General features: G+C 35.6%; 22 protein-coding genes, 8 non-coding genes and 1 further gene across 31 annotated transcripts, besides 1 other annotated feature. All coding sequences in view use genetic code 11, as the record gives it.

Annotated features, from left to right (window-relative positions):
- Nucleotides 1–406: 406 nt before the first annotated feature.
- Nucleotides 407–1,057, top strand: clpP (ATP-dependent Clp protease proteolytic subunit). The gene has a single exon. The coding sequence runs from the start codon at nt 407–409 to the stop codon at nt 1,055–1,057; it is 651 nt and encodes a 216-aa protein (YP_002000510.1).
- Nucleotides 1,058–1,198: 141 nt separating this feature from the next.
- Nucleotides 1,199–1,312, top strand: rps12 (ribosomal protein S12; one part of a trans-spliced gene, as the record gives it; the record has 2 gene entries for this part). Coding sequences YP_002000509.1 and YP_002000467.1 both cover nt 1,199–1,312 — 114 coding nt within the window.
- A 692-nt stretch (nt 1,313–2,004) lies between these two features.
- rpl20 (ribosomal protein L20) lies at nt 2,005–2,364 on the top strand. Its single transcript has one exon. The coding sequence runs from the start codon at nt 2,005–2,007 to the stop codon at nt 2,362–2,364; it is 360 nt and encodes a 119-aa protein (YP_002000508.1).
- A 156-nt stretch (nt 2,365–2,520) lies between these two features.
- Nucleotides 2,521–3,012, bottom strand: rps18 (ribosomal protein S18). The gene has a single exon. The coding sequence runs from the start codon at nt 3,010–3,012 to the stop codon at nt 2,521–2,523; it is 492 nt and encodes a 163-aa protein (YP_002000507.1).
- Nucleotides 3,013–3,343: 331 nt separating this feature from the next.
- Nucleotides 3,344–3,544, bottom strand: rpl33 (ribosomal protein L33). Its single transcript has one exon. The coding sequence runs from the start codon at nt 3,542–3,544 to the stop codon at nt 3,344–3,346; it is 201 nt and encodes a 66-aa protein (YP_002000506.1).
- A 284-nt stretch (nt 3,545–3,828) lies between these two features.
- Nucleotides 3,829–4,114, bottom strand: psaJ.
- Nucleotides 3,829–4,114: a sequence feature (similar to PSI small peptide).
- Nucleotides 4,115–4,451: 337 nt separating this feature from the next.
- Nucleotides 4,452–4,526, top strand: trnP. The gene has a single exon. It is a non-coding gene; the product is annotated as a tRNA-Pro (tRNA).
- A 139-nt stretch (nt 4,527–4,665) lies between these two features.
- On the top strand, nt 4,666–4,739 carry trnW. The gene has a single exon. It is a non-coding gene; the product is annotated as a tRNA-Trp (tRNA).
- A 121-nt stretch (nt 4,740–4,860) lies between these two features.
- petG (cytochrome b6/f complex subunit V) lies at nt 4,861–4,974 on the bottom strand. Its single transcript has one exon. It carries the CDS (start codon nt 4,972–4,974, stop codon nt 4,861–4,863), a length of 114 nt encoding a protein of 37 aa, YP_002000505.1.
- A 173-nt stretch (nt 4,975–5,147) lies between these two features.
- Nucleotides 5,148–5,243, bottom strand: petL (cytochrome b6/f complex subunit VI). Its single transcript has one exon. It carries the CDS (start codon nt 5,241–5,243, stop codon nt 5,148–5,150), a length of 96 nt encoding a protein of 31 aa, YP_002000504.1.
- Nucleotides 5,244–6,519: 1,276 nt separating this feature from the next.
- Nucleotides 6,520–6,771, top strand: psbE (photosystem II protein V). Its single transcript has one exon. The coding sequence runs from the start codon at nt 6,520–6,522 to the stop codon at nt 6,769–6,771; it is 252 nt and encodes an 83-aa protein (YP_002000503.1).
- A 10-nt stretch (nt 6,772–6,781) lies between these two features.
- On the top strand, nt 6,782–6,901 carry psbF (photosystem II protein VI). Its single transcript has one exon. The coding sequence runs from the start codon at nt 6,782–6,784 to the stop codon at nt 6,899–6,901; it is 120 nt and encodes a 39-aa protein (YP_002000502.1).
- Nucleotides 6,902–6,923: 22 nt separating this feature from the next.
- On the top strand, nt 6,924–7,040 carry psbL (photosystem II protein L). Its single transcript has one exon. The coding sequence runs from the start codon at nt 6,924–6,926 to the stop codon at nt 7,038–7,040; it is 117 nt and encodes a 38-aa protein (YP_002000501.1).
- A 130-nt stretch (nt 7,041–7,170) lies between these two features.
- Nucleotides 7,171–7,293, top strand: psbJ (photosystem II protein J). The gene has a single exon. The coding sequence runs from the start codon at nt 7,171–7,173 to the stop codon at nt 7,291–7,293; it is 123 nt and encodes a 40-aa protein (YP_002000500.1).
- Nucleotides 7,294–8,127: 834 nt separating this feature from the next.
- petA (cytochrome f) lies at nt 8,128–9,090 on the bottom strand. Its single transcript has one exon. The coding sequence runs from the start codon at nt 9,088–9,090 to the stop codon at nt 8,128–8,130; it is 963 nt and encodes a 320-aa protein (YP_002000499.1).
- Nucleotides 9,091–9,314: 224 nt separating this feature from the next.
- On the bottom strand, nt 9,315–10,007 carry cemA (envelope membrane protein). The gene has a single exon. It carries the CDS (start codon nt 10,005–10,007, stop codon nt 9,315–9,317), a length of 693 nt encoding a protein of 230 aa, YP_002000498.1.
- A 425-nt stretch (nt 10,008–10,432) lies between these two features.
- Nucleotides 10,433–10,990, bottom strand: ycf4 (photosystem I assembly protein Ycf4). The gene has a single exon. The coding sequence runs from the start codon at nt 10,988–10,990 to the stop codon at nt 10,433–10,435; it is 558 nt and encodes a 185-aa protein (YP_002000497.1).
- Nucleotides 10,991–11,309: 319 nt separating this feature from the next.
- Nucleotides 11,310–11,420, bottom strand: psaI (photosystem I subunit VIII). Its single transcript has one exon. It carries the CDS (start codon nt 11,418–11,420, stop codon nt 11,310–11,312), a length of 111 nt encoding a protein of 36 aa, YP_002000496.1.
- Nucleotides 11,421–11,881: 461 nt separating this feature from the next.
- Nucleotides 11,882–13,312, bottom strand: rbcL (ribulose-1,5-bisphosphate carboxylase/oxygenase large subunit). Its single transcript has one exon. The coding sequence runs from the start codon at nt 13,310–13,312 to the stop codon at nt 11,882–11,884; it is 1,431 nt and encodes a 476-aa protein (YP_002000495.1).
- Nucleotides 13,313–14,096: 784 nt separating this feature from the next.
- On the top strand, nt 14,097–15,593 carry atpB (ATP synthase CF1 beta subunit). The gene has a single exon. The coding sequence runs from the start codon at nt 14,097–14,099 to the stop codon at nt 15,591–15,593; it is 1,497 nt and encodes a 498-aa protein (YP_002000494.1).
- atpE (ATP synthase CF1 epsilon subunit) lies at nt 15,590–16,003 on the top strand. Its single transcript has one exon. It carries the CDS (start codon nt 15,590–15,592, stop codon nt 16,001–16,003), a length of 414 nt encoding a protein of 137 aa, YP_002000493.1.
- A 114-nt stretch (nt 16,004–16,117) lies between these two features.
- trnM lies at nt 16,118–16,190 on the bottom strand. Its single transcript has one exon. It is a non-coding gene; the product is annotated as a tRNA-Met (tRNA).
- Nucleotides 16,191–16,377: 187 nt separating this feature from the next.
- trnV lies at nt 16,378–17,049 on the top strand. Its single transcript has 2 exons — nt 16,378–16,416; nt 17,015–17,049. It is a non-coding gene; the product is annotated as a tRNA-Val (tRNA).
- An 815-nt stretch (nt 17,050–17,864) lies between these two features.
- ndhC (NADH dehydrogenase subunit 3) lies at nt 17,865–18,227 on the top strand. Its single transcript has one exon. The coding sequence runs from the start codon at nt 17,865–17,867 to the stop codon at nt 18,225–18,227; it is 363 nt and encodes a 120-aa protein (YP_002000492.1).
- Nucleotides 18,218–18,955, top strand: ndhK (NADH dehydrogenase subunit K). The gene has a single exon. The coding sequence runs from the start codon at nt 18,218–18,220 to the stop codon at nt 18,953–18,955; it is 738 nt and encodes a 245-aa protein (YP_002000491.1).
- A 105-nt stretch (nt 18,956–19,060) lies between these two features.
- Nucleotides 19,061–19,540, top strand: ndhJ (NADH dehydrogenase subunit J). Its single transcript has one exon. It carries the CDS (start codon nt 19,061–19,063, stop codon nt 19,538–19,540), a length of 480 nt encoding a protein of 159 aa, YP_002000490.1.
- Nucleotides 19,541–20,114: 574 nt separating this feature from the next.
- On the bottom strand, nt 20,115–20,187 carry trnF. Its single transcript has one exon. It is a non-coding gene; the product is annotated as a tRNA-Phe (tRNA).
- A 356-nt stretch (nt 20,188–20,543) lies between these two features.
- trnL lies at nt 20,544–21,170 on the bottom strand. The gene is made up of 2 exons: nt 21,136–21,170; nt 20,544–20,593 (listed from the first exon to the last, which is right to left on the bottom strand). It is a non-coding gene; the product is annotated as a tRNA-Leu (tRNA).
- An 828-nt stretch (nt 21,171–21,998) lies between these two features.
- Nucleotides 21,999–22,071, top strand: trnT. The gene has a single exon. It is a non-coding gene; the product is annotated as a tRNA-Thr (tRNA).
- A 303-nt stretch (nt 22,072–22,374) lies between these two features.
- rps4 (ribosomal protein S4) lies at nt 22,375–22,980 on the top strand. The gene has a single exon. It carries the CDS (start codon nt 22,375–22,377, stop codon nt 22,978–22,980), a length of 606 nt encoding a protein of 201 aa, YP_002000489.1.
- A 280-nt stretch (nt 22,981–23,260) lies between these two features.
- trnS lies at nt 23,261–23,347 on the bottom strand. Its single transcript has one exon. It is a non-coding gene; the product is annotated as a tRNA-Ser (tRNA).
- Nucleotides 23,348–23,446: the final 99 nt, after the last annotated feature.

The raw sequence follows: 23,446 nt of genomic DNA, 5'->3' as shown, positions 1-23,446 counted from the left end.
TGTCAGAAAGCGTGAATATTTATTTCATTCCATTAAAAAAAAGAAGCTAATTCTGTTTATAATACGAAAAAGAAGCAGATCTATTCTATACTCGATAAGTGCCAATATGCAATGGGTAACTTGGCCGATTTGGAAAAAACCAAGAATAGATCCCTACCCCTCTTTGGTTATGATTCGAATCACCGATTCCTTTTTTCTTTATTCAATCTGTGTTATCTTCTTTATATGTATAACCTTTCAATCTATGTATTATTTCAATCTACGTATTAATAGAATATATAGTATTCATATAGAATAAGAATAAAAATGAAGACAATAAATCGGAGATTCTTTCTTTCTCTTCCATTCTTACGTTTCCATATTAAAGTATAGTTTTCTTACTTAAATTTAATAATATTAATCTAATATGCCCATTGGTGTTCCAAAAGTACCTTACCAGATTCCCGGAGATGAAGAAGCGACTTGGGTTGACTTATACAATGTTATGTATCGAGAAAGGACACTTTTTTTAGGTCAAGAGATTCGTTGCGAGATCACGAATCATATTACAGGTCTCATGGTATATCTCAGTATAGAAGATGGAATTAGTGATATTTTTTTGTTTATAAACTCCCCAGGCGGATGGCTAATCTCAGGAATGGCTATTTTTGATACGATGCAAACGGTGACACCGGATATATATACAATATGCCTCGGAATAGCTGCGTCCATGGCGTCCTTCATTCTGCTTGGAGGAGAACCCACCAAGCGTATAGCATTCCCTCACGCGAGGATTATGCTTCACCAACCTGCTAGTGCTTATTATCGAGCAAGGACACCAGAATTTTTACTAGAAGTGGAAGAGTTACACAAAGTTCGCGAAATGATCACAAGGGTTTATGCACTAAGAACAGGCAAGCCTTTTTGGGTTGTATCCGAAGACATGGAAAGGGATGTTTTTATGTCAGCAGACGAAGCCAAAGCTTATGGGCTTGTCGATATTGTAGGGGATGAAATGATTCACGAGCACTGCGATACTGATCCAGTGTGGTTTCCAGAAATGTTTAAGGATTGGTAGTGCCCGGATTTCTTGTAAAGTTATTTCACACCTAAATTCGGGTTTTCTTCGATTTAATAGAAAATAGAAAGACTTCATGATGATCAATCATCAGGTTAAGATGGATCTAAACCAATCTACTTTTTTCTATATACATACAACATGCCAACGGTTAAACAACTTATTAGAAACGCAAGACAGCCAATACGAACTGCTAGAAAAACAGCCGCGCTTAAAGGATGTCCTCAGCGTCGAGGAACATGTGCTAGGGTGTATGTGCGACTCGTTCAGATCATGACTTCAAAAAAATAAAAAAAAAATTGAAGTAGCCATGATTGGTACCAATGAATAGGATATAGCTTCTCTATCCTAGATTTCTATGATATATGGAATTTGTGGTTTCCTTTGGTGCAAATCCAGTTATCTAAATTGGAAATAAGAAGCAATTCCTCCATTGGTAGCAAATAGTTATCCATTAAGCGGAGGAAAAAGTAATAAAAAGAAAAAGGCTTATGTTCCTTTATCTTAAAAGAACGGACTAACAGGGTCAGCTACTTAGCTAACTTTCATAATTAAATGCCGTCACTGTATGGATAACTCTTATTGTGAAAAGAGCTATTTACTCTATAATGGATAGGTAGAGCCAAAGAATGTGAACTATACAAGTTCACAATACCTTTTGATAAAAGAAGGGGCTCCGGTGTATAGAGAGGGCCTCGCCGTTTAAAAGGGAACCATAGAAACGATGGAACCCACTATTTTTTTAGTATCATTAGAATTAATTTGTTATTTCGCATAGAAATAACTGAAGGGAGTAGAAAAAAAATCGTGGTTGGGAAGGTTACTATAGCAAAAGCCATTGGAATTAATATTTTATATATCGGAATAATTCGTTTTGTTATTAATGGGGAAAAGGATGGCTAAAAGAAGAGAAATCATTAGTTATTCATTAAGGTTAATTTGATTCAATGACCAGAGTTCCGCGAGGATATATAGCCCGGAGACGACGAACAAAAATGCGTTCATTTGCCTCAAATTTTAGAGGGGCTCATTTAAGACTTAATCGAATGATTACCCAACAGGTAAAAAGAGCTTTTGTTTCCTCTCATAGAGATAGAGGTAGGCAAAAGAGGGATTTTCGCCGTTTGTGGATCACTCGGATAAACGCAGCAACGCGGATATTTAAAGTATTCGATAGTTATAGTAAATTAATACACAACCTATATAAGAAGAAATTGATTCTTAACCGTAAAATGCTTGCACAAGTCGCTGTATCAAATCCAAATAACCTTTACACGATTTCCAAGAAAATCAAGATCATCAATTAAAAGGATAAATAAAGTAATATACTGGAATAATAAAAACCGAATTCCCGGAGAGGGGACTCCGGGAAGACACAATAATTTAAGATTAAGTGGTAGGAATCAACGAGCTGGATTACTTTCTTTATAATATATATAGGCCTGGCCCTTTCGAATAAAACATCAACAATCGGAACTTAAGTTCCGATTGTTGTTTCTTAAATTTTGGTTATAGTTTCTTACGTTTCGATTGGAACTGTACTTTTGCGTTAATTGAGGAATATGTCTATTTTTTCTGGGTCTAGAACCTGTAATTATTGAAATTGACTGGGCTTGAAATTGCTTTTCGTTCTCATAGTTACGAAATGGTAAGAAAGATAAAATACGAGCCTGTTTTATAGCAAGAGTAATTAATCGTTGTTGTTTCAAGGTTAATCGATTTATTCGTCTCGATAATATTTTTCCCTGTTCACTAATAAATCGATTAATCAAACTCATGTTTCTATAATCAATTCGATCTCCCGGGCCAATCCGAGGACGCCTACGAAAAGGTTGTTTGGATTTACGAAAAGTTTGCTTGGATTTACGAAAGGGTTGCTTGGATTTATTAAAAGTTTGCTTGGATTTACGAAAGGGTTGCTTAGATTTAAGAAAAGGTTGTTTAGATGTATACATGATTTATTCCTTATTTAAAATTTTAAAATTAATAAAAGAAATGAAATTTCTTTATTTTATTAATTTAGGATCGAGAATTTTATTAATTTAGGATCGAGAAGAAGTAGTCTTTCTTTGATCCATATCTTAATCTTATTTGATTCATATTCTTAATCTTATTTGATTCATATTATAGTATATGAATACCCTCTAGACATATGAAATAATATCTACCTAAAATAATATGAGTTGATTTTTATTTTGTATTGTATCTATGTTTTATTTATATATTAAATAAAATAGGAAGTTCTTACTCTTTCTGTTCTTTGGAAAGATCGAACACACGATCTTCCTATTTCTTTATTTCGTGATGAGTCGTGTGCTTGCGACAATAACGACAAAATTTTTTGAATTCTAATTGTCCGGGTGTATTGTGGCGATTCTTTTCAGTACTATATCTAGAAATTCCCGTCGATTCCTCATTGGCACCTTTTCGAACACAACTGATGCATTCCAAAATAACTCTGATTCTAACATCTTTCCCCTTGGCCATGAACCTCCTTTTCTTTTTGGTTGGATTGACTTAACTTAATTCTTCTACTTATTTATTCTTTTATTCTTCTATTTTGAATCCGAAGAAGAAGAATAAAATCCATTAGAATATAATTTTTTTGAAATTCTTAAATTAAGTAATAAAAAATAGAGAAATAATTAAAGAATACAATCCTTGTCGAATTAGCAAAGATTTTGTTTCGAAATCCTTTCATTTAATTAGTCAGCCGGGCCTTTTTCTATGCTCTGATTTCTTTGGATATCGCTTTTAATTGAATTTCCGTTTTCCAAAATGGGATTTACCAAAATTTTTCATGACTCTGAGGTTCAGCCCAATCCAGCATTTCGTTCTTTTTCCTTCCGATACTAAAAAAGGATTGAAAAGGGTAAAAATTTCTTCATGTCATGAAGAATTCGATTTCTCGCATAGCAATAACTAGAATTAAAAAAAAGGGAACGACAAAGCATCTGGGAATAAACGATTAATTTCTATCAATAAACCTGCTAAAGCAGCAAACCATAGAGTACTTAGCACAGGTGCTACAGAGAGATATGTTTTTATATTCCGCATTGAAAATCCTCCTTCCTTATTGGAATACGTATATGATCAGAAACTCTTGCCCAAGAACGTTATGCTATATATAAAATGAACCATATAGACGAAATTTCCCTATCCCTAAAAAAGAAAAAGATGACACCCTTCTTCCTACACATTACCATAGTAATCTTTCTTTTATAGGCGAAATTCGATTGGATTTTAAATGTATATCATTCCTTGATTATATGAGATGAGACCAAAAAGAAGAAATGACGGGAGGGTTCTATATAGATAGAGAAAGAAGAAGAAAATTACGATATGGAAAAGAAGACAGGAATTGTGTACAATGGCATTGTACAACAATTTGGAAAAGGGATGTAGCGCAGCTTGGTAGCGCGTTTGTTTTGGGTACAAAATGTCACAGGTTCAAATCCTGTCATCCCTACCTATTACTTATTTCTTCTTTATGGGCGTAGCGAAGAGATTGATTAAAGGTAAAGTGGGTATAACTTGAATTTGTGCAGACTATACGTACGTGAGATACGTTAGGAGTAGAAAAGAGTTTTCTTTTTGAATGAATGACAGCGCTCTTAGTTCAGTTCGGTAGAACGCGGGTCTCCAAAACCCGATGTCGTAGGTTCAAATCCTACAGAGCGTGATTCCATCTATCTTATGTCGAACCAGAGTAAAGTAACTTAACAAAAGAAAGTTGAATTGCAACTCCAATTTGACCTCCTCCAGACCAAGGAGGAGGTCAATCAAAAAAAAATATTACTCAATCAAAGATCCAACTGATCCCCACGCCTGTATTGCAAATACGCAGTCACGAATAATCCCGCTAAAGTAATAGGAATTAGGCCTAAGACGATTCCAAATAGAAAAACTTCAATCATTTCGATTTGTTCGAGGGGATAAAAAAATAGATACGATCTATCCCTAAATAGTACTATAAATTATCCACGAATCTCAATGACCAAGAAAAGAATTCGTAATTAGTGGGGAAAAGAGTCGTAGAATACCCGGAATCCAAAAGAAATATTTTTATTTTCTGACTTATTCAGTCAATTCAAATAAGACGTATCTTGTTCAAACCAATAAATAAAGCTGGGGTTATAGTTAAAGCAGCCAATAGAAAACCGAAATAACTAGTTATAGTAAGCATGAAAGGGTTAAATTCCATTTATTTTTTTACTATACTACATATGTTGGTAAAGCACTTACCTAAGTTATGGAAAATTCATAATTTATCAGTTATTTTAGATAATACTAAAAAACAAGATAGAGTGAGATACAGAAGTGTAAAAGAAAGCGGATTCATCAGATGATACATGAGTCACTAATTCCGAATCAAGAGATTTGTTGTGGAATTTTTCCATTGAGTAAAGTAATAATATTAAAAACAACATCATCTAACCCCATTGAAAAATTCAATTGGATTTTCAGGGGAATTTGGGAATAAGAGAGAAATAAACAATTGAATTTGAAAAAAAAACTTCTTCCTATTTTGGATTATTTCTTTAGGATTTAACCCTCTTTTTTGAGTGAAAGGGGGAATTTCCCCCTATTCTTTCTTATTTTAACTGATTGTATTCCATATGGAATAAGAGGAGAAGAAAAGCATTCCACTATCCCCTGAAGGGCCCTTAAAAAAAGAAACCTCTTCCTTAAATTTACTTTATTTTTATTCCTTTTTCGAAAACGAGTCGCTTCAATTATCCTTTGAAGTTCTATCTTCTGTCTTTCCCTATTTCATCTCGTAAAGTTCCACGCTCGCAATTTAGTCAAGAAAGTTAGACCTAATCCAACAAACAAGACAAGGATTAATCACAAATCTTGATTCTTCAAATAATGTTTTCTTTCTTTCATAACAGATTATCCACTATTCGATTTTCTATTTATTAGATATTATGTTAACCAATTAAATTATTTATAAATGATTTAAAAGGAAAGATTGGATTCGAAGAAAACTTTTCACCAAAAAAGGATAGATTTCACATATACTTGTCCTTGTATTGTGTAAGTATGAGAATATCTTTCCTAAATTCTTTATCCAAAGCTATTGATCATTAACTTCAACTTCTATTTTCCCAAGATTTTGGCCGCTATTCCGAATTCTTCTACTATTCCGAAGCCAATGAAAATAAGTAGGACTCCAAAAAAGTGGGTTTTCTATTGATGCCTTGAACAACATATAGCTTACCTATAGACAAAGAACAAAGAAGATAAAAAAGGAATTATGTTTCGGAACCAAGCAAAACTGGATTGCTGTGCCATAGGAAGGATAGCTATACTAATTCGGTATACTCAAAATACACCTTTGGTACAAAATTGACAATCTCACAAGGATGAAATACCAGTAATTTTTTATTTACTGGTTGATCCCATCTTTTACGGAATCAATTCCTTTTTTGAATGTACAAAAATTTGGGGAGCTCAGCATGTCTGGAAGCACGGGAGAACGTTCTTTTGCTGATATTATTACCAGTATTCGATACTGGGTTATTCATAGCATTACTATACCTTCCCTATTCATTGCGGGTTGGTTATTTGTCAGTACGGGTTTAGCTTATGACGTGTTTGGAAGTCCTCGGCCAAACGAGTATTTCACGGAAAGCCGACAAGGAATTCCTTTAATAACCGACCGTTTTGATTCTTTAGAACAACTCGATGAATTTAGTAGATCTTTTTAGGAGGCCCTCAATGACCATAGATCGAACCTATCCTATTTTTACAGTGCGATGGCTGGCTATTCACGGACTAGCTGTACCTACTGTTTTTTTCTTGGGATCAATATCAGCAATGCAGTTCATCCAACGATAAACTAAATTCCAACTATAGAACTATGACACAATCAAACCCGAATGAACAAAATGTTGAATTGAATCGTACCAGTCTATACTGGGGTTTATTACTCATTTTTGTACTTGCTGTTTTGTTTTCCAATTACTTCTTCAATTGAGAGAAAAGAAGAGAGTAGTAAGAACTCTCTTATCCCATTTGGAAGGATACCATCCTTATAACATAACTATCCATGACTGTTTTTGTCTCTAGCATGACCACTTGATAAAATGTGGAGGAAAGTAGGGGAAATGGCCGATACTACTGGAAGAATTCCTCTTTGGCTGATAGGTACGGTAACTGGTATTCCTGTGATTGGTTTAGTAGGTGTTTTCTTTTATGGTTCATATTCTGGATTGGGTTCATCTCTATAGTAATCGGAGGGATCGGATTGGAAACATGAAAAAGTAGGAGCTTAGCGGGTCCTTACCCCCCCTTTTTTTTATCTGATTAGAGCGGAAAGGACCCGCGGAATTCTTACTCTTATAACGCGACTTTAATCTATTCGATTCACTCTTATGAAGCAATAAGAAAAAGAGATCAATCGAGGATCCAATACAATATTTTATTCCACGAAGGGAGTCTCCTGGAAATCATTGATTTAGCTTAGAGTAATAAACTAATAAAACCTTAATCAAAACTACTCAACTAGCCTAAAAAAAACCACCCTTCAACGGAAAAGTTTACGTTTTTTTTGCAAAATTTCTGTAAGTTCTAAATTGAACTTAATCGAACAAGTCAAGCAATTCTATTTGCTCACAATCACAATAAATTTGTCCCCCGCCATATTCCCTTCCCCTCTGTTTGTGCACTACCTCCCCTGAACCTAAGCAAAAGAGGGCCAAGAGACAGACCCGAATAAAGAAGAAATTGTAACCTTTGACGAATAGAAAGAAAAAGGATTCTTATTTCGAGACAAGAAAAGAAGAATCGGCACAAGAAAAAGGCCTTTTTGTCTTTTTCTTGTGCCGAATAGACGATTAACAAGACCAGCAATCCCTTCGAAAAGGAAGAAATCCTTTTATTGTTCTCGCCTTTGCCTTGGATTCTCTTCTTTTGCATGAGATAGAAATAAGGAATTCCAGACATCTCGCAAACAAAAAAAAGTCTAAACAAAAAAAGGATTTCCAAAATAGATCATAGATAATTCTAACAATTGCCAATAAATCCCGGCTTTTTACCAAGTTGATGGTAAGAAATCCCGGGACCTAGAAATTCATTTCGTACAATTGAACCTTTTCAAACTGTTTCTTTTTGAGAACCAAAAAAACTTGTGCCAAAATAACGGATGCGAAGAAGAACAAAAGGCCTTGGACGCGTAATGGATCCTGAAGCACTATTTCTGCATCCCCCTGACCAAATCCTCCCACATTGGGATTACTTGTTAATGGTTGATCAAGCTTGATGGATTCCCCCTCTGAAACAAGAAGTTCTGGCCCGGGAGGTATAATATCAATCAATTGGCGTCCATCCGATGCATCCACTATGGATATTTCATACCCCCCTTTTTCTTTACGTAGTATTTTTTTTACTATACCTGTTGACGTAGCATTATAGACCGTATTGTTACTCTTGCTACCATCAGGATAGATCTGCCCTCTTCCTCGGTTTCCCCCTACATATATGGGATATTTTAAGAAATGAGCATCTTTCTTCGTAGCAGGATCAGGGGAAAGAATGGGAAAGACAATTTCACTATATTTCTTACCGGGAACAGGGCCTATCACAAGAATATTTTTTTTATCGGGACGATAACTCTGAAAAGAGAGATTTCCTATCTTTTCTTTCAACTCAGGGGAAATACGGTCGGGCGGCGCTAATTCGAATCCCTCGGGCAAAATAAGAACAGCACCCACATTTAACCCTCCCTTTTTCCCATTAGCAAGAACTTGTTTCAGTTGCATATCATAAGGAATTCGGAGAACTGCTTCAAATACAGTATCGGGAAGCACAGCTTGGGGAACTTCAATATCCACGGGCTTGCTAGCTAAATGGCAATTGGCGCATACAATTCGTCCAGTTGCTTCTCGTGGGTTTTCATAACCCTGCTGCGCAAAAATGGGATATGCATTTGAAATAGATGTCCGAGTTATTACGTATATCATGATCGATACAGAAATCGATCGAGTCATCTGTTCCTTTACCCAAGAAAAAGTATTTCTATTTTCCATGTCCAATCGCAGATCCCAGAATTTCTACAATAAATTAGATAGGTAGCTAAGCTAATCTAGTTCCCTATACACGAGTCTGTTGTCATTCTACTGCAACAGTTGTACCGGAATGATGAATACCTTTAAGCAGGTAGAAATAGAAAGAATTTTGCTAAAATGGAAAGGGGCCTTTTTCTAAAGAAAGAAAGATGCTAATTTGATTAATATCAGGAGATCAAATGAATTTATGCTTCACTAATTGAATGATAAATGACTACAAGCGAAGGGGATAGACGGTTTAAACAAAAAAAGACCCAAAATTTCAAACATGTATCTAGAATTACTGGAAAACTACAAACAAAAATAGTAAAAATTAGCTCGTTAGGAGCCCATCCAAGATCGTTGTAGACCCAACGAATTACTAGTTCCCAACCCCGGGTGGAGTGAAATCCAACAAAAAAATCAGTAACCAAAAGGATAAAAAAAGCTTTTATTGAGTCATTTAAGTTATGGAAGAATTCCTGAACCCAAGAATTCCAAATGACAAGTTCCTCTTTACCAAAAAAAAAAGAACTACTTAGAATAGCCAAACAGATTATATTTGTCGAGAAATGCAAAATGATATGGAGATGATCTTCATTATCTATTTTGACCCATTGTATTATTTCCTTGTGTATTCCTATAGGAGGTTTTTGTACATGTGTCTTTGGTTTCTCTTTTATCATCTCGTCCAAGAGAGAAAGTTCTTCTAATTCTATGAATCTTTCTAGAATCCTTTTCTCTTGAATATCAGTTAAGAGAGTTTCAGATTGTCTGGTATTCCACCAATTCTTAATCCAAAGTTCCAGACATTTGTTAACTGAGAAAGAGGCCCCCCAGGGCAAAAGTACGATAAATACAAGATATAGTAAAGAAGGCAATGCTTTCTTTTTTTTCATTTTTGATCTATAAATTGAGTTGTTAATGAATCCGCTTCATTCGCTGACTCTATGATGATATTTTTTTTTCTTTGAAGCAAAAACTCTATAGCAAGGTTTGAGACCCTGTATCTATTCTTCTTTTTTGTATTGTATATTAGTGGAATTTCATTGCATTGGGTTCTTTCTTATATCTAGATGGAGTGGAATAGAAAAAAAGATGAAAATGGAAAGAATAGTATGCCATATATCCCACTTGGGCAAAATAAATTTAAAGAAATTTTATCTTATCCTCGTTTGTTCCTTCCTTTAGATAAATACTAAAAAAGCCCCTTACAATACAATAACAAATCAAATTTCGGAGGGACTTCCTCCCCATGTTGAGAAAACTTTTCTTCTTCCAATTCTTCTTCATTCTATTCAGTTCCAAAAAATACAATGGATATTCAAAATACTTCAATTGGTACGCGCAAGAAATAGGCCAATTCGGCAGCTTTTTGTTCAATTTCTCGTGGAGTAAAAAACTTATCATCAGTACGAGTCAAGGGAATGACCCCCTGGCCCCGGATTTCCATATAAAGGATACGACGAGGATAAAAACCCTCTTTAACCTGAATTCTAATTGATTGGATATCCCGCATAAGGAATCGAAGGAAGACGCGACGTTTTATTCCAGGGAATCCCCAACGAAAAATGCACACGATTCCCTCTTTTCTATCGAATCGGTCATAACCACTACCTACATTCCACAAAATAGCACACCACAAGTAGGAGCTAATGAATAAGCCCGCGATTCCGTAGAAAGACATCACGACTCCCTGCGGAAAAAAAAGAATTTGTTGAGATGGAAGTATAGATATCATATTCTTACCAAGATAACTGGAAACCCCAACTGATAAGAATCCTAGTGAACCTAGAAAAAGAATAGAGGCCCAGAAAAAATTACCCCTTTTTCGAGAACCTTTTAGAAGTTCTACCCATATGTGTTCTGATCGCCAATTCATATTAGATATACTAAATCCAGCAGCAGTCGATTGAAATTGAGAGAATAAGCTAAATGATTTTGACTTTACTTTTTTTGATTCTGAAATCGCCTTCAGCAACTAGTACTCTTGTGAAATAATAGGTTAGATACACTGACTTTCTATTCAAAAAATATTCGTTGATTCAATTAAAATAAAAATAGCTATACCCGGCTCCGCATATTCATGCATTTATGCTTGTAGCCTATATCCGCATCCATAGCCGTTTTTCATTTGTGTGTAGAAAGAGCCACATACCCTACCATATTCTATTACTTACACTTACTTACACTAAAAAATACTAGACAATCTTATTTTTCTGCACATAAAGAAATAAAGAAGCCATTGCAATTGCCGGAAATACTAAGCCTACTAAAGGCACGAAAATCGAAGGTAAGTTTAAATCCGTCATAGAATAGGTGTCTCAATTCAAATTAACTATTTCTATCTATTCGAAAAATGTCTTAAGATTCTTATGATATAATTAAGTATATCTATTATGAGGAATATTGACTATTGTATTTTTTAGTTTGCAAAAAAAATATTTTTTATAGAAGACTTTTTTCTGTAAATACTGCGTATTTGATTCTATTATCATATGATAATAGTATATTTGATTTGTATTTATTTATTATACCTTTATATATTCTAGATATATAGAATAGGCGAATCTCGATTTGTGAAGTCTCATGATCGTATCATGATCCATTTTTATTCGGCTCAATCTTTTTTTTTCTAAAAAAAAAGATTGAGCCGAGTTTAATTGCAGTCAATTAGAAGAATAAAGAAGAATTACTGCATTTCGTAACTTATTTTTTCTCTTTTTATTTTGTTTCTTTTTATTTAGACCTTCTTCATATTTAGTTTTATCTATTAATCGATAGTATCTACCGGCGCGAACTCGAATTTGATCGCCTTCCATACTTCACAAGCTGCGGCTAGTTCAGGACTCCATTTGCAAGCTGCTCGGATAATTTCATTACCTTCACGAGCAAGATCGCGCCCTTCGTTACGAGCTTGTACACAGGCTTCTAAAGCCACTCGATTAGCTGCTGCACCAGGTGCATTTCCCCAAGGATGTCCTAAAGTTCCTCCACCAAATTGTAATACAGAATCATCCCCAAAGATTTCGGTCAGAGCTGGCATATGCCAAACATGAATACCACCTGAAGCTACTGGTATAACACCTGGCATGGATACCCAGTCCTGAGTGAAAAAGATACCGCGAGCACGATCTTTTTCAATAAAATCGTCGCGCAATAAATCAACAAAACCTAAAGTGATTTCGCGTTCCCCTTCTAACTTACCTACTACTGTACCGGCGTGGATATGATCTCCCCCAGACATACGCAATGCTTTAGCTAATACACGGAAATGCATACCATGATTTTTCTGTCTATCAATAACTGCATGCATTGCACGGTGAATGTGAAGAAGTAAGCCATTGTCGCGGCAATAATGAGCCAAAGTAGTATTTGCGGTGAATCCCCCAGTTAAGTAGTCATGCATTACAATAGGAACACCTAATTCTCTCGCAAAAACAGCTCTCTTCATCATTTCTTCACATGTACCCGCAGTTGCATTCAAGTAATGCCCCTTGATTTCACCGGTTTCCGCCTGTGATTTATAAATAGCTTCGGCACAAAAGACAAAACGATCTCTCCAGCGCATAAATGGTTGTGAGTTTACGTTTTCATCATCTTTGGTAAAATCAAGTCCACCACGTAGACACTCATAACACGCTCTACCGTAATTTTTTGCAGATAATCCCAATTTTGGCTTAATAGTACATCCCAATAAAGGACGACCATACTTGTTCAACTTATCTCTTTCCACTTGGATACCGTGAGGCGGGCCTTGGAAAGTTTTTGAATAAGTAGGGGGAATTCGTAGATCCTCCAGACGTAGAGCACGTAGGGCTTTGAAACCAAATACGTTACCTACAATGGAAGTAAACATGTTAGTAACGGAACCCTCTTCAAATAGATCTAATGGATAAGCTACATAACAGATCCATTGACTGTCTTCCCCAGGAACAGGCTCGATGTGATAGCATCGTCCTTTGTAACGATCAAGACTAGTAAGTCCATCAGTCCAAACAGTTGTCCATGTACCAGTAGAAGATTCGGCAGCTACTGCAGCCCCTGCTTCTTCGGGCGGAACCCCAGGTTGAGGAGATACTCGGAATGCTGCCAAGATATCAGTATCCTTGGTTTCATACTCCGGGGTGTAGTAAGTCAATCTATAATCTTTAACACCAGCTTTAAATCCAACACTTGCTTTAGTTTCTGTTTGTGGTGACATAAGTCCCTCCTACAACTCTTGAATTAAGAATTCTCACAATAACAAGGTCTACTCGATGTGAATTAGGCGTAAATGAAACTTTAGCAAAAATCTCATAAAAAAAAAGAGATATTCAATTAATAGCAACTCATTACAGAAAATTGAGGGCATGCTTAAGTTAATTAATATTTTTCATTCATATATAATGCGTATACCCTGTGTATGTTCTATCCTATAGGAATTTCACTATAGGAATTCGATAGGAATTGAGTTGTTGTTATGGTAAGTTAACACCGTTCGTTATTAAACCAAGGATTTGATTTAACAAATCCATCATTATTGTATACTCTTTGATAGATATAGCGCAACCCAAATCAATCCTTAACCTTTTTTTTTACAAATTATTAAAGGGCCCCTTTCTTATTTTGAAAAGAAATACCTAACTAAATACTAAGAAAATTTTCTGTTGACAGCAATCTATGCTTCACAGTAGTATATATTTTGTATAGCGAAGTCCTAGATAGGAAAGTAGAGTAGGCACAGATCCTCTACAAAAGGAAAAATCTATCTTATGAAAAAAAGATTGATTGAACTTTCCAACGGCCTCATTCCATGAGTAAAGGGTTGAAAGGGATTCGCTTGGGCAACGAAATCAAGTCCTGTTCCCCTTTTTTCTCTTATTGAATTAACTAATTGATTTCCTTTTTACTTTTGGATTTTTGGATATTTTTTTGGATTTGGTATTATTCAACAAGAAAAAAATAAAAATTTCGACAAATTCCTTTTTTTTTATTATGTGATAATTATGAGAACCAATCCTACTACTTCTCGTCCCGGGGTTTCCCCAATTGAAGAAAAAAGTACAGGCCGTATCGATCAAATTATTGGACCCGTGCTGGACGTCACTTTTCCCCCCGGTAAGTTACCTTATATTTATAACGCTTTGGTAGTCCAGAGTAGAGACACTGCCGATAAGCAAATTAATGTGACTTGTGAGGTACAACAATTATTAGGAAATAATCGAGTTAGAGCTGTAGCTATGAGTGCTACAGATGGGTTGATGAGAGGAATGGAAGTGATTGACACAGGAGCTCCTCTCAGTGTTCCGGTCGGCGGAGCTACTCTCGGGCGAATTTTCAACGTTCTTGGGGAGCCTGTTGACAATTTGGGTCCTGTAGATAGTAGTGCAACGTTCCCTATTCATAGATCTGCGCCTGCCTTTATCGAGTTAGATACGAAATTATCCATCTTTGAAACAGGTATTAAGGTCGTCGATCTTTTAGCTCCTTATCGACGTGGAGGAAAAATAGGACTATTTGGGGGGGCTGGAGTAGGTAAAACAGTACTCATCATGGAATTAATCAACAACATTGCTAAAGCTCATGGGGGCGTATCCGTATTTGGTGGAGTAGGGGAACGGACTCGTGAAGGAAATGATCTTTATATGGAAATGAGGGAATCCGGAGTAATTAATGAAAAAAATATTGAGGAATCAAAGGTAGCTCTAGTCTATGGCCAAATGAATGAACCACCGGGAGCTCGTATGAGAGTTGGTTTAACTGCCCTAACTATGGCGGAATATTTCCGAGATGTTAATAAGCAAGACGTGCTTTTATTCATCGATAATATCTTTCGTTTTGTTCAAGCAGGATCGGAGGTATCCGCTTTATTAGGGAGAATGCCCTCCGCGGTGGGTTATCAACCTACTCTTAGTACAGAAATGGGTTCTTTGCAAGAAAGAATTGCTTCTACTAAAAAGGGATCTATAACTTCGATCCAAGCGGTTTATGTACCTGCGGACGATTTGACTGACCCTGCTCCTGCCACAACATTTGCCCATTTGGATGCTACTACCGTACTTTCCAGAGGATTAGCTTCCAAGGGTATTTATCCAGCAGTAGATCCTTTAGATTCAACCTCAACTATGTTACAGCCTCGGATCGTTGGCAACGAACATTATGAAACTGCGCAAAGAGTTAAGGAAACTTTACAACGTTACAAGGAACTTCAGGACATTATCGCAATTCTTGGATTGGATGAATTATCGGAGGAGGATCGTTTAACTGTAGCAAGAGCGCGAAAAATTGAGCGTTTCTTATCACAACCGTTCTTTGTAGCAGAAGTTTTTACTGGTTCTGCAGGAAAGTATGTTGGTCTTGCAGAAACAATTAGGGGATTTCAACTAATCCTTTCCGGAGAATTAGATGGCCTACCCGAGCAGGCTTTTTATTTGGTGGGTAACATCGATGAAGCTAGCACGAAAGCTATAACCTTAGAAGAGGAGAACAAATCGAAGAAATGAAATTAAATCTTTATGTACTGACTCCTAAGCGAATTATTTGGGATTGTGAAGTGAAAGAAATCATTTTATCCACTAATAGTGGTCAAATTGGGGTATTACCAAACCATGCCCCCATTAACACAGCAGTAGATATGGGTCCTTTGAGAATACGCCTCCTCAACGACCAATGGTTAACGGCGGTTCTGTGGAGCGGTTTTGCGAGAATAGTTAATAATGAGATCATTATTTTAGGAAATGATGCGGAACTGGGTAGTGATATTGATCCGGAAGAAGCTCAACAGGCACTTAAAATAGCCGAAGATAACTTGAGTAAAGCTGAGGGTACGAAAGAATTGGTTGAAGCGAAACTAGCTCTCAGACGAGCTAGGATACGAATCGAGGCTGTCAATTGGATTCCCCCATCCAATTGAAGACAATCCAATGGTTTATAGTTGATACAAAGATAAAGGGAAGAGGGGTAGAAAAAGTTATTAGATAGCGAAGCGAAATAAGCCCAATGCTATCTAGTAATTTTTCTACCTACCTACCTACTATTGGATTTGAACCAATGACTCCCGCCGTATGAAAGCAATACTCTAACCACTGAGTTAAGTAGGCAATTTATGATCACAAAGGAAGACCCATTACTTCGATCGATTATATATCGAATCCCTTTTCTAAGCAATAACGCTTCCTTATTGGTATGTTATATACTAAACAGATACATATTTAAAGAGATACCCTCTGGCATTAGAGAATATTCATCTTGACAATAAATTATCTATATGTTAAGATATCTCTGATAAGGGCTATAGCTCAGTTCGGTAGAGCAACTCGTTTACACGTGCGCCAATGCTTTTCAAAGGAGCTTATTATGCAATGAATATTTTGGATCTTATTGCAAAATCAATGTCTTACTTCATAGATTCGACAGAATAGGAGAACAGTAGCCTGACAAAGAGTCAGTTCAGTCCGATTCAGGTCCCCATTCTGGTGCCTAATCAAATCGAACCCTTATGGATTTGCTAGTTGATAAGGTAAATATCCAGCCCACTAAATGCTAGGCGTAATGAGGATAAGGGCCTCCAAAAAACTTCTTTTCGTTCTATGAACTTTAAGGTGTATGAAGTCTCATAGTTAACTCTTGCAGTGGAACGATAGAGACTCCATTTCACTTAGGTTGATTTAATTTAGGCCGGAGGCAGACCTAAGTCAAGGTAATCCTCCTTTGAAACACTTTGGTATTGCTCCTAGATAGACCATAATACAAATAATCAATCAGAGCACAGGGAGCCATCTCATTATCTTTCCGTAAAGAAAAACTATGGTGGACTAACTGATCTTTAAATCAGTTGATGAAAGAGCCCAATGCAAAAAAATGCATGTTGGGTCTTTGAAACAGTTCGAATCATTTCGATAATAATCTGTTTGATCTGTTTTACCGAGAAGGTCTACGGTTCGAATCCGTATAGCCCTAATATGTCCTATTTTTGGATTTTAGTATAGATATCCTATGTTTTCCTTAGTATAGCTTTTATTTTCACATTAGTACTTGTTTATAGACTGGGCGGGCGCCTGCGACATAGAATAGGCGTAAAAGCATTACCACAGGCTCATTCATCAAAAATCATAGAGATAAGAAACGAAAAAGTGATTTCTATCAAATCAATAGAAGAAAAGAGCCCTTCCCTGATTTGAATCCCGCCCTTCTTCAAATAGGGTATCTCTAGACTTCCCTATAAAAACTGCAATGATTTTCTCCATCTTGCGAATTTATACTTTGTTTTAAGTATATTACTTTGCTTATATATACATTATCTAAATCGATCTACTTAAAATCCTAAATAGAAAAAAAAATAGAAAGAATTAAAGTAAAGAGTAAATAAGAAAACAGAATATTATGTCTCATAGTTCTGAAATAGAGTTCCTTATTTTTTTATAGTATTACTTCTCAGTCTACTGCATAGACTAGTCCTCTTATGTTAATTAGGTTCTAAAGATTATAGAGAAAGCAAAATAAAGTGAAGGGATAAAGTATTTTTTATATAAGAATTAGATCTATACCATATCTAAATAGAATGGAAAAAAAAGAAGGGGAGTTGGGATTCCATTGGATGAATCTTTAAAGAAGACACAGCACAGAGAAAACAAAGGCTAAACTAAGCGATTTTGTTTGAACAAAACAGATTCTTGTTTCACCGAGGAAAAGAGATAAGTTCTGGATGAATTGACAATGCATAATTGAATTGATTAATTTAAGTCTCGTCTATTCTACATTAATGGGAGTACATTATGTTTCTGCTTCACGAATATGATATTTTTTGGACATTTCTAATAATAGCAAGCCTTATTCCGATTTTGGCATTTTGGATTTCAGGGCTTTTAGCCCCGATTAGTGAAGGACCCGAAAAGCTTTCTAGTTATGAATCGGGTATAGAACCCATGGGAGGGGCTTGGCTACAATTCCGAATACGCTATTACATGTTTGCGCTAGTTTTTGTTGTTTTTGATGTGGAAACCGTCTTTCTCTACCCTTGGGCAATGAGTTTCGACGTATTGGGTGTATCCGTTTTTATCGAAGCTTTCATTTTCGTGCTTATCCTAGTTGTTGGTTTAGTTTATGCATGGCGAAAAGGAGCCTTGGAATGGTCTTAACTGAATATTTAGAAAAAAAAAAAGAAGAAAAAGATTCCATTGAGACAGTTATGAGTTTGATTGAGTTTCCTTTACTTGACCAAACAAGTTCCAATTCTGTTATTTCAACTACACCAAACGATCTTTCAAATTGGTCAAGACTCTCCAGTTTATGGCCCCTTCTATACGGTACCAGTTGTTGTTTCATTGAATTTGCTTCATTAATAGGCTCGCGATTCGACTTTGATCGTTATGGATTGGTACCAAGATCAAGTCCTAGGCAAGCGGACCTAATTTTAACAGCTGGTACAGTAACAATGAAAATGGCTCCTTCTTTAGTGAGGTTATACGAGCAAATGCCTGAACCAAAATACGTCATTGCTATGGGAGCTTGTACTATTACAGGGGGAATGTTCAGTACGGATTCCTATAGTACTGTTCGAGGAGTTGATAAGTTAATTCCTGTGGATGTCTACTTGCCGGGTTGCCCACCTAAACCGGAGGCGGTTATAGATGCCCTAACAAAACTTCGTAAGAAGATATCGCGAGAAATAGTTGAGGATCGAATTCGATCTCAAAATAAAAACCGATGTTTTACTACCAGTCACAAGCTTTATGTTCGGCGCAGTACTCATACTGGAACTTACGAGCAAGAATTGCTCTATCAATCACCATCTACTTTAGATATATCTTCTGAAAATTTTTACAAATCCAAAAGTATAGTACCTTCCTACAAATTAGTGAATTAGGAGGGGGGTTCTTTTGTCTAGAAAAATAAAAAGCAAGGCAATCTTTGAAACTTGCATCCGAAATGTGAAATATTTATACAAAACAAAGAGGGAGAGATCAAGACAATGCAGCAGGGTTGGTTATCTAATTGGCTAGTCAAACATAAGGTGGTTCATAGATCTTTGGGCTTTGATCACCGAGGAATAGAGACTTTACAAATAAAAGCGGGGGATTGGGATTCCATTGCTGTCATTTTATACGTATATGGTTACAATTATTTACGCTCCCAATGTGCTTATGATGTAGCACCCGGTGGATCTTTAGCTAGCGTGTATCATCTTACGAGAATACAGTATGGCATAGATAACCCAGAAGAAGTATGCATAAAAGTCTTTGCCCAAAAGGATAATCCTAGAATTCCGTCTGTCTTCTGGATTTGGAGAAGTGCCGATTTTCAAGAACGCGAATCTTATGATATGGTGGGAATCTCTTATGATAATCATCCGCGCCTTAAACGTATCCTAATGCCTGAAAGTTGGGTAGGCTGGCCCTTACGTAAGGACTATATAACCCCCAATTTCTATGAAATACAAGATGCTCATTGAATGATAAGAAATTCATGCGGACTTATACAACACAACTCCAGATTTTATTCAAGTAAAGGAAAATTTTTACGTTCTGTTCCTAGATGAAACGGAATACCTATTTCGAATTAATTCCTATTATACAAAAGTAGTCCAGATAGACTGAGCAAAAAAAGGGTTTCATTTGGATTCCCTTATTTGGAAAATCACATATGAATTTCCCTCATATGAACAGAAAAATATGATGACTCAAAGAAGTTCTCTACCACGAACTTTGTATCGCGCGCATGACTTAGCACAATTGGAAAAGTAAGATAAGCAAGAATAAAAAAATATTCGTCGTAATATGCAGAATACAAAATTAAGAAATGCAAAAAAAAATAAAGGGGAACCTAATCTCACCTCCTTCTGTACCATAAAGAAAAGAACCAGAGATTTTTACCCTTCTCTAAAAAGAAAAAGAAGTGCCTCTATATTAGAGACTTATCCACCTAGATGAATAAATCAGACTTTATTTATAGTATTAACGAATATGTATCCTAATCCATCTTGAGGCATTTTTATCAAAACCTATTCGGTAGATCTTTTTTTTCTCTGCCAGGAACCAGATTTGAACTGGTGACACGAGGATTTTCAGTCCTCTGCTCTACCAACTGAGCTATCCTGACCTTTTCTTGTGCATCATCCTAGTAGAGTATTTGTATCTATGTCAATTAAAGGGACTCAAAAATCAATTAAAGTATTTCAAATTCCAAATTGAAAAATGGGGGGGTGGTCCTATGCATTGTGCATGGATTACTTAATAATACTTAAAAATAGAGTTAATAACCGAGAGTCCTTGCGGATACTCTAATAAAAAAGAAATCTATTCAATGAATAGGATAAGATCCATTGAGTTCTCTTCGCACTCCTTTGTGAAAGAGTAGAATGAGAAAGCTAATGAATCTTAAACCCATTGATAAAAAGAAAAAAAGAGGATAAAAGTTAGGGAATAAAAGAGGATAGTTGGGGAATAAAAAGGATTTGGGGATAGAGGGACTTGAACCCTCACAACTTATAAAGTCGACGGATTTTCCTTTTACTCGAAATTTCATTGTTGTCAGTATTGACATGTAGAATGGGACTCTCTCTTTGTCCTCGTCCGATTAATCCACTTTTTAAAAGATCTCAAGTACTTTGAATTGAAGGATTTGATTACTCAAGATTCAATTAGAATGGATTCACAATAATTCTAAAAAATTTATTAATTTTTTATTTCATAATCCTTCCTAATTTCATTCTAAAAAAGAATAAAGAACCTATGTTATACTTGGATTCTGTGATTAATCGTTTACTATGTTAGTATCTATACGTGTTTATTAGATGTAAAAATCCCTTCTTTCTCTAATTTAAAAGGATTTCCACTACCAAAACAACCTAAATAAATTAACTCGATTCGTTAGAACAGCTTCCATTGAGTCTCTGCACCTATCCTTTTCCTTTGGATTCTAGTTCGAGAACCCCTTGTTTTCTCAAAACACGGATTTGGCTCAGGATTGCCCTTTTTTAATTCCAGGGTTTCTCTGAATTTGGAAGTTAACACTTAGCAGGTTTCCATACTAAGGCTCAATACAATCAAGTCCGTAGCGTCTACCGATTTCGCCATATCCCCATTTTCCTTTTTTTTTGAGACCTGGATTCCTTGCGTAATTTCATCCATCTCTTAGTTTTTTTGGAATCGTTGAATTCATCACTCGACGTCATCTAGCAGTTCGATTCTATTTGAGAGACCACGCTTGTTTATTGCAATTCAGAATTGCATTGATTCTATCGTTGCTGTATTTGCAATTCAATCCGAATCAATATATCCCAAAATTTTTCTCTCCCCCACCGCTCATCTTACTTTTTTAGAGTATTAAAAATCATACTATAACGCTTGATATTCATTTTTTTTCTACTCAAAATTGGCAATTTTATTTGCTATGACTTTATGTTCTCCTTAGAGAAATAGGAATCCTCAAATTATTAACAAATAAAAAAAGATCTAAAAAAATGTCTATAATGATCGAATGAAAACACCAATAAATTCGTATTTTCCCCTTATTATTTCTTTAATATATATATATTATTATATCTTTAATATATTTCATAATATATATATATATTTCTTTTCTATGTATTAGATTATTCGTCCGAGCTATATCAAATTGAAAATATCTGAAATCAAATTCAATATAGAAATTGGAATCAACTCTTAGAAAAAAGATTTGCGAATTAGAGAAATAAAAAGAAAGTTCAATAAATTCTATACTTTTATTTAAGGATATCCTCTAGTTAAGCATATCAAGCTAACTTTATCTTTAAAAAGTTCTAGTATTTTTTTAAGTAGAACTTCAAATTGAGAACTAGTTAATAGCTAAGATTAATAACTAAGATCTCAGATTTTACGGATTTCTATACTATACCTATTTCTATTTGTTACACTATTTCTGCTATCTAAGCCCACTTAGCTCAGAGGTTAGAGCATCGCATTTGTAATGCGAGGGTCATCGGTTCAAATCCGATAGTCGGCTTTTTTTTCGTTATCGATGTTCTACGAACAAGAATCTCTTTTTTTTTTCGGATTAAATGGGGAATCCAGGATCTTTTTTGTTTTCTACCTTACAATTTTGCTAGATACAAAAGAATAAAATAAATAATATATATACAAAAAATCCAGATGTTGATGAAATTCTATTTTTTATGGTACTTTAGTTGATTTTACTCTGTTTATCCTTTAGTTTAATTCAGTTTTAATTTCGATGTATTCCGTAATGTAAATACAATGAAATTAATTGTGTAAAATGAAATTTCAATAAAATAAAAAAGGAGTCTTCATGTCCCGTTATCGAGGACCTCGTTTAAAAAAAATACGCCGTCTGGGAGCTTTACCAGGACTCACTAGAAAAACACCTAAATCCGGAAGTAATCTGAAAAAGAAATTCCATTCTGGGAAAAAGGAGCAATATCGTATTCGTCTTCAAGAAAAACAGAAATTGCGTTTTCATTATGGTCTGACAGAACGACAATTACTTAGATATGTACATATCGCTGGAAAAGCAAAAAGGTCCACAGGTCAGGTTTTACTACAATTACTTGAAATGCGTTTGGATAATATCCTTTTTCGATTGGGTATGGCGGCAACCATTCCTGGGGCCCGCCAATTAGTCAACCATAGACATATTTTGGTTAATGGTCGTATAGTTAATATACCAAGTTTTCGTTGCAAACCTCGAGATATTATTACTACGAAAGATAACCAAAGATCACAAAGTCTGGTTCAAAATTCTATTGCTTCATCCGACCCGGGAAAATTGCCAAAGCATTTGACGATTGACACATTGGAATATAAAGGACTAGTAAATAAAATCCTAGATAGGAAGTGGGTAGGTCTCAAAATAAATGAGTTGTTAGTTGTAGAATATTACTCTCGTCAGACTTGAACTTAACGAAAAAAGGAAAGGTTCATAGAATTTTCTTCCCCTTTTCCCGAACTAAATCGACCTAAGGCCCTAATTCGTATTTTCCTACTCAACTAGCAAAAATGGATTAACCCGAGGATCCTTTTTTCTTTTTTGTTCTTTTCTCTATGTGTATTTTTACATACCACAGTAATTTGCTATAGAGAATTTCTATTAAATAAGGGTAAGGGTATTATTGCTGGAATAAATTGTTATTTGATTTGATACACTGTGCTCCTTAACGTTGATGAATTAAGAAAAACGGAAAGAGAGGGATTCGAACCCTCGGTAAACAAAAGTCTACATAGCAGTTCCAATGCTACGCCTTGAACCGCTCGGCCATCTCTCCCACATAACTCATTATGGCAAATAAACTGAGTAAATAGCGAGTTTTCCTATTCCTGCAGTACAAGTACAACCGCTCAGGGGTTCCATAGTTCTATTGGAA

The sequence above is a fragment of the chloroplast genome of Brachypodium distachyon, assembly GCF_000005505.3.
Source record: "Brachypodium distachyon chloroplast, complete genome".
Lineage (NCBI taxonomy): Eukaryota > Viridiplantae > Streptophyta > Magnoliopsida > Poales > Poaceae > Brachypodium > Brachypodium distachyon.
The sequence above is the reverse complement of the archived record's forward strand: the minus strand, read 5'-3'. Positions and strand labels throughout refer to the sequence as shown.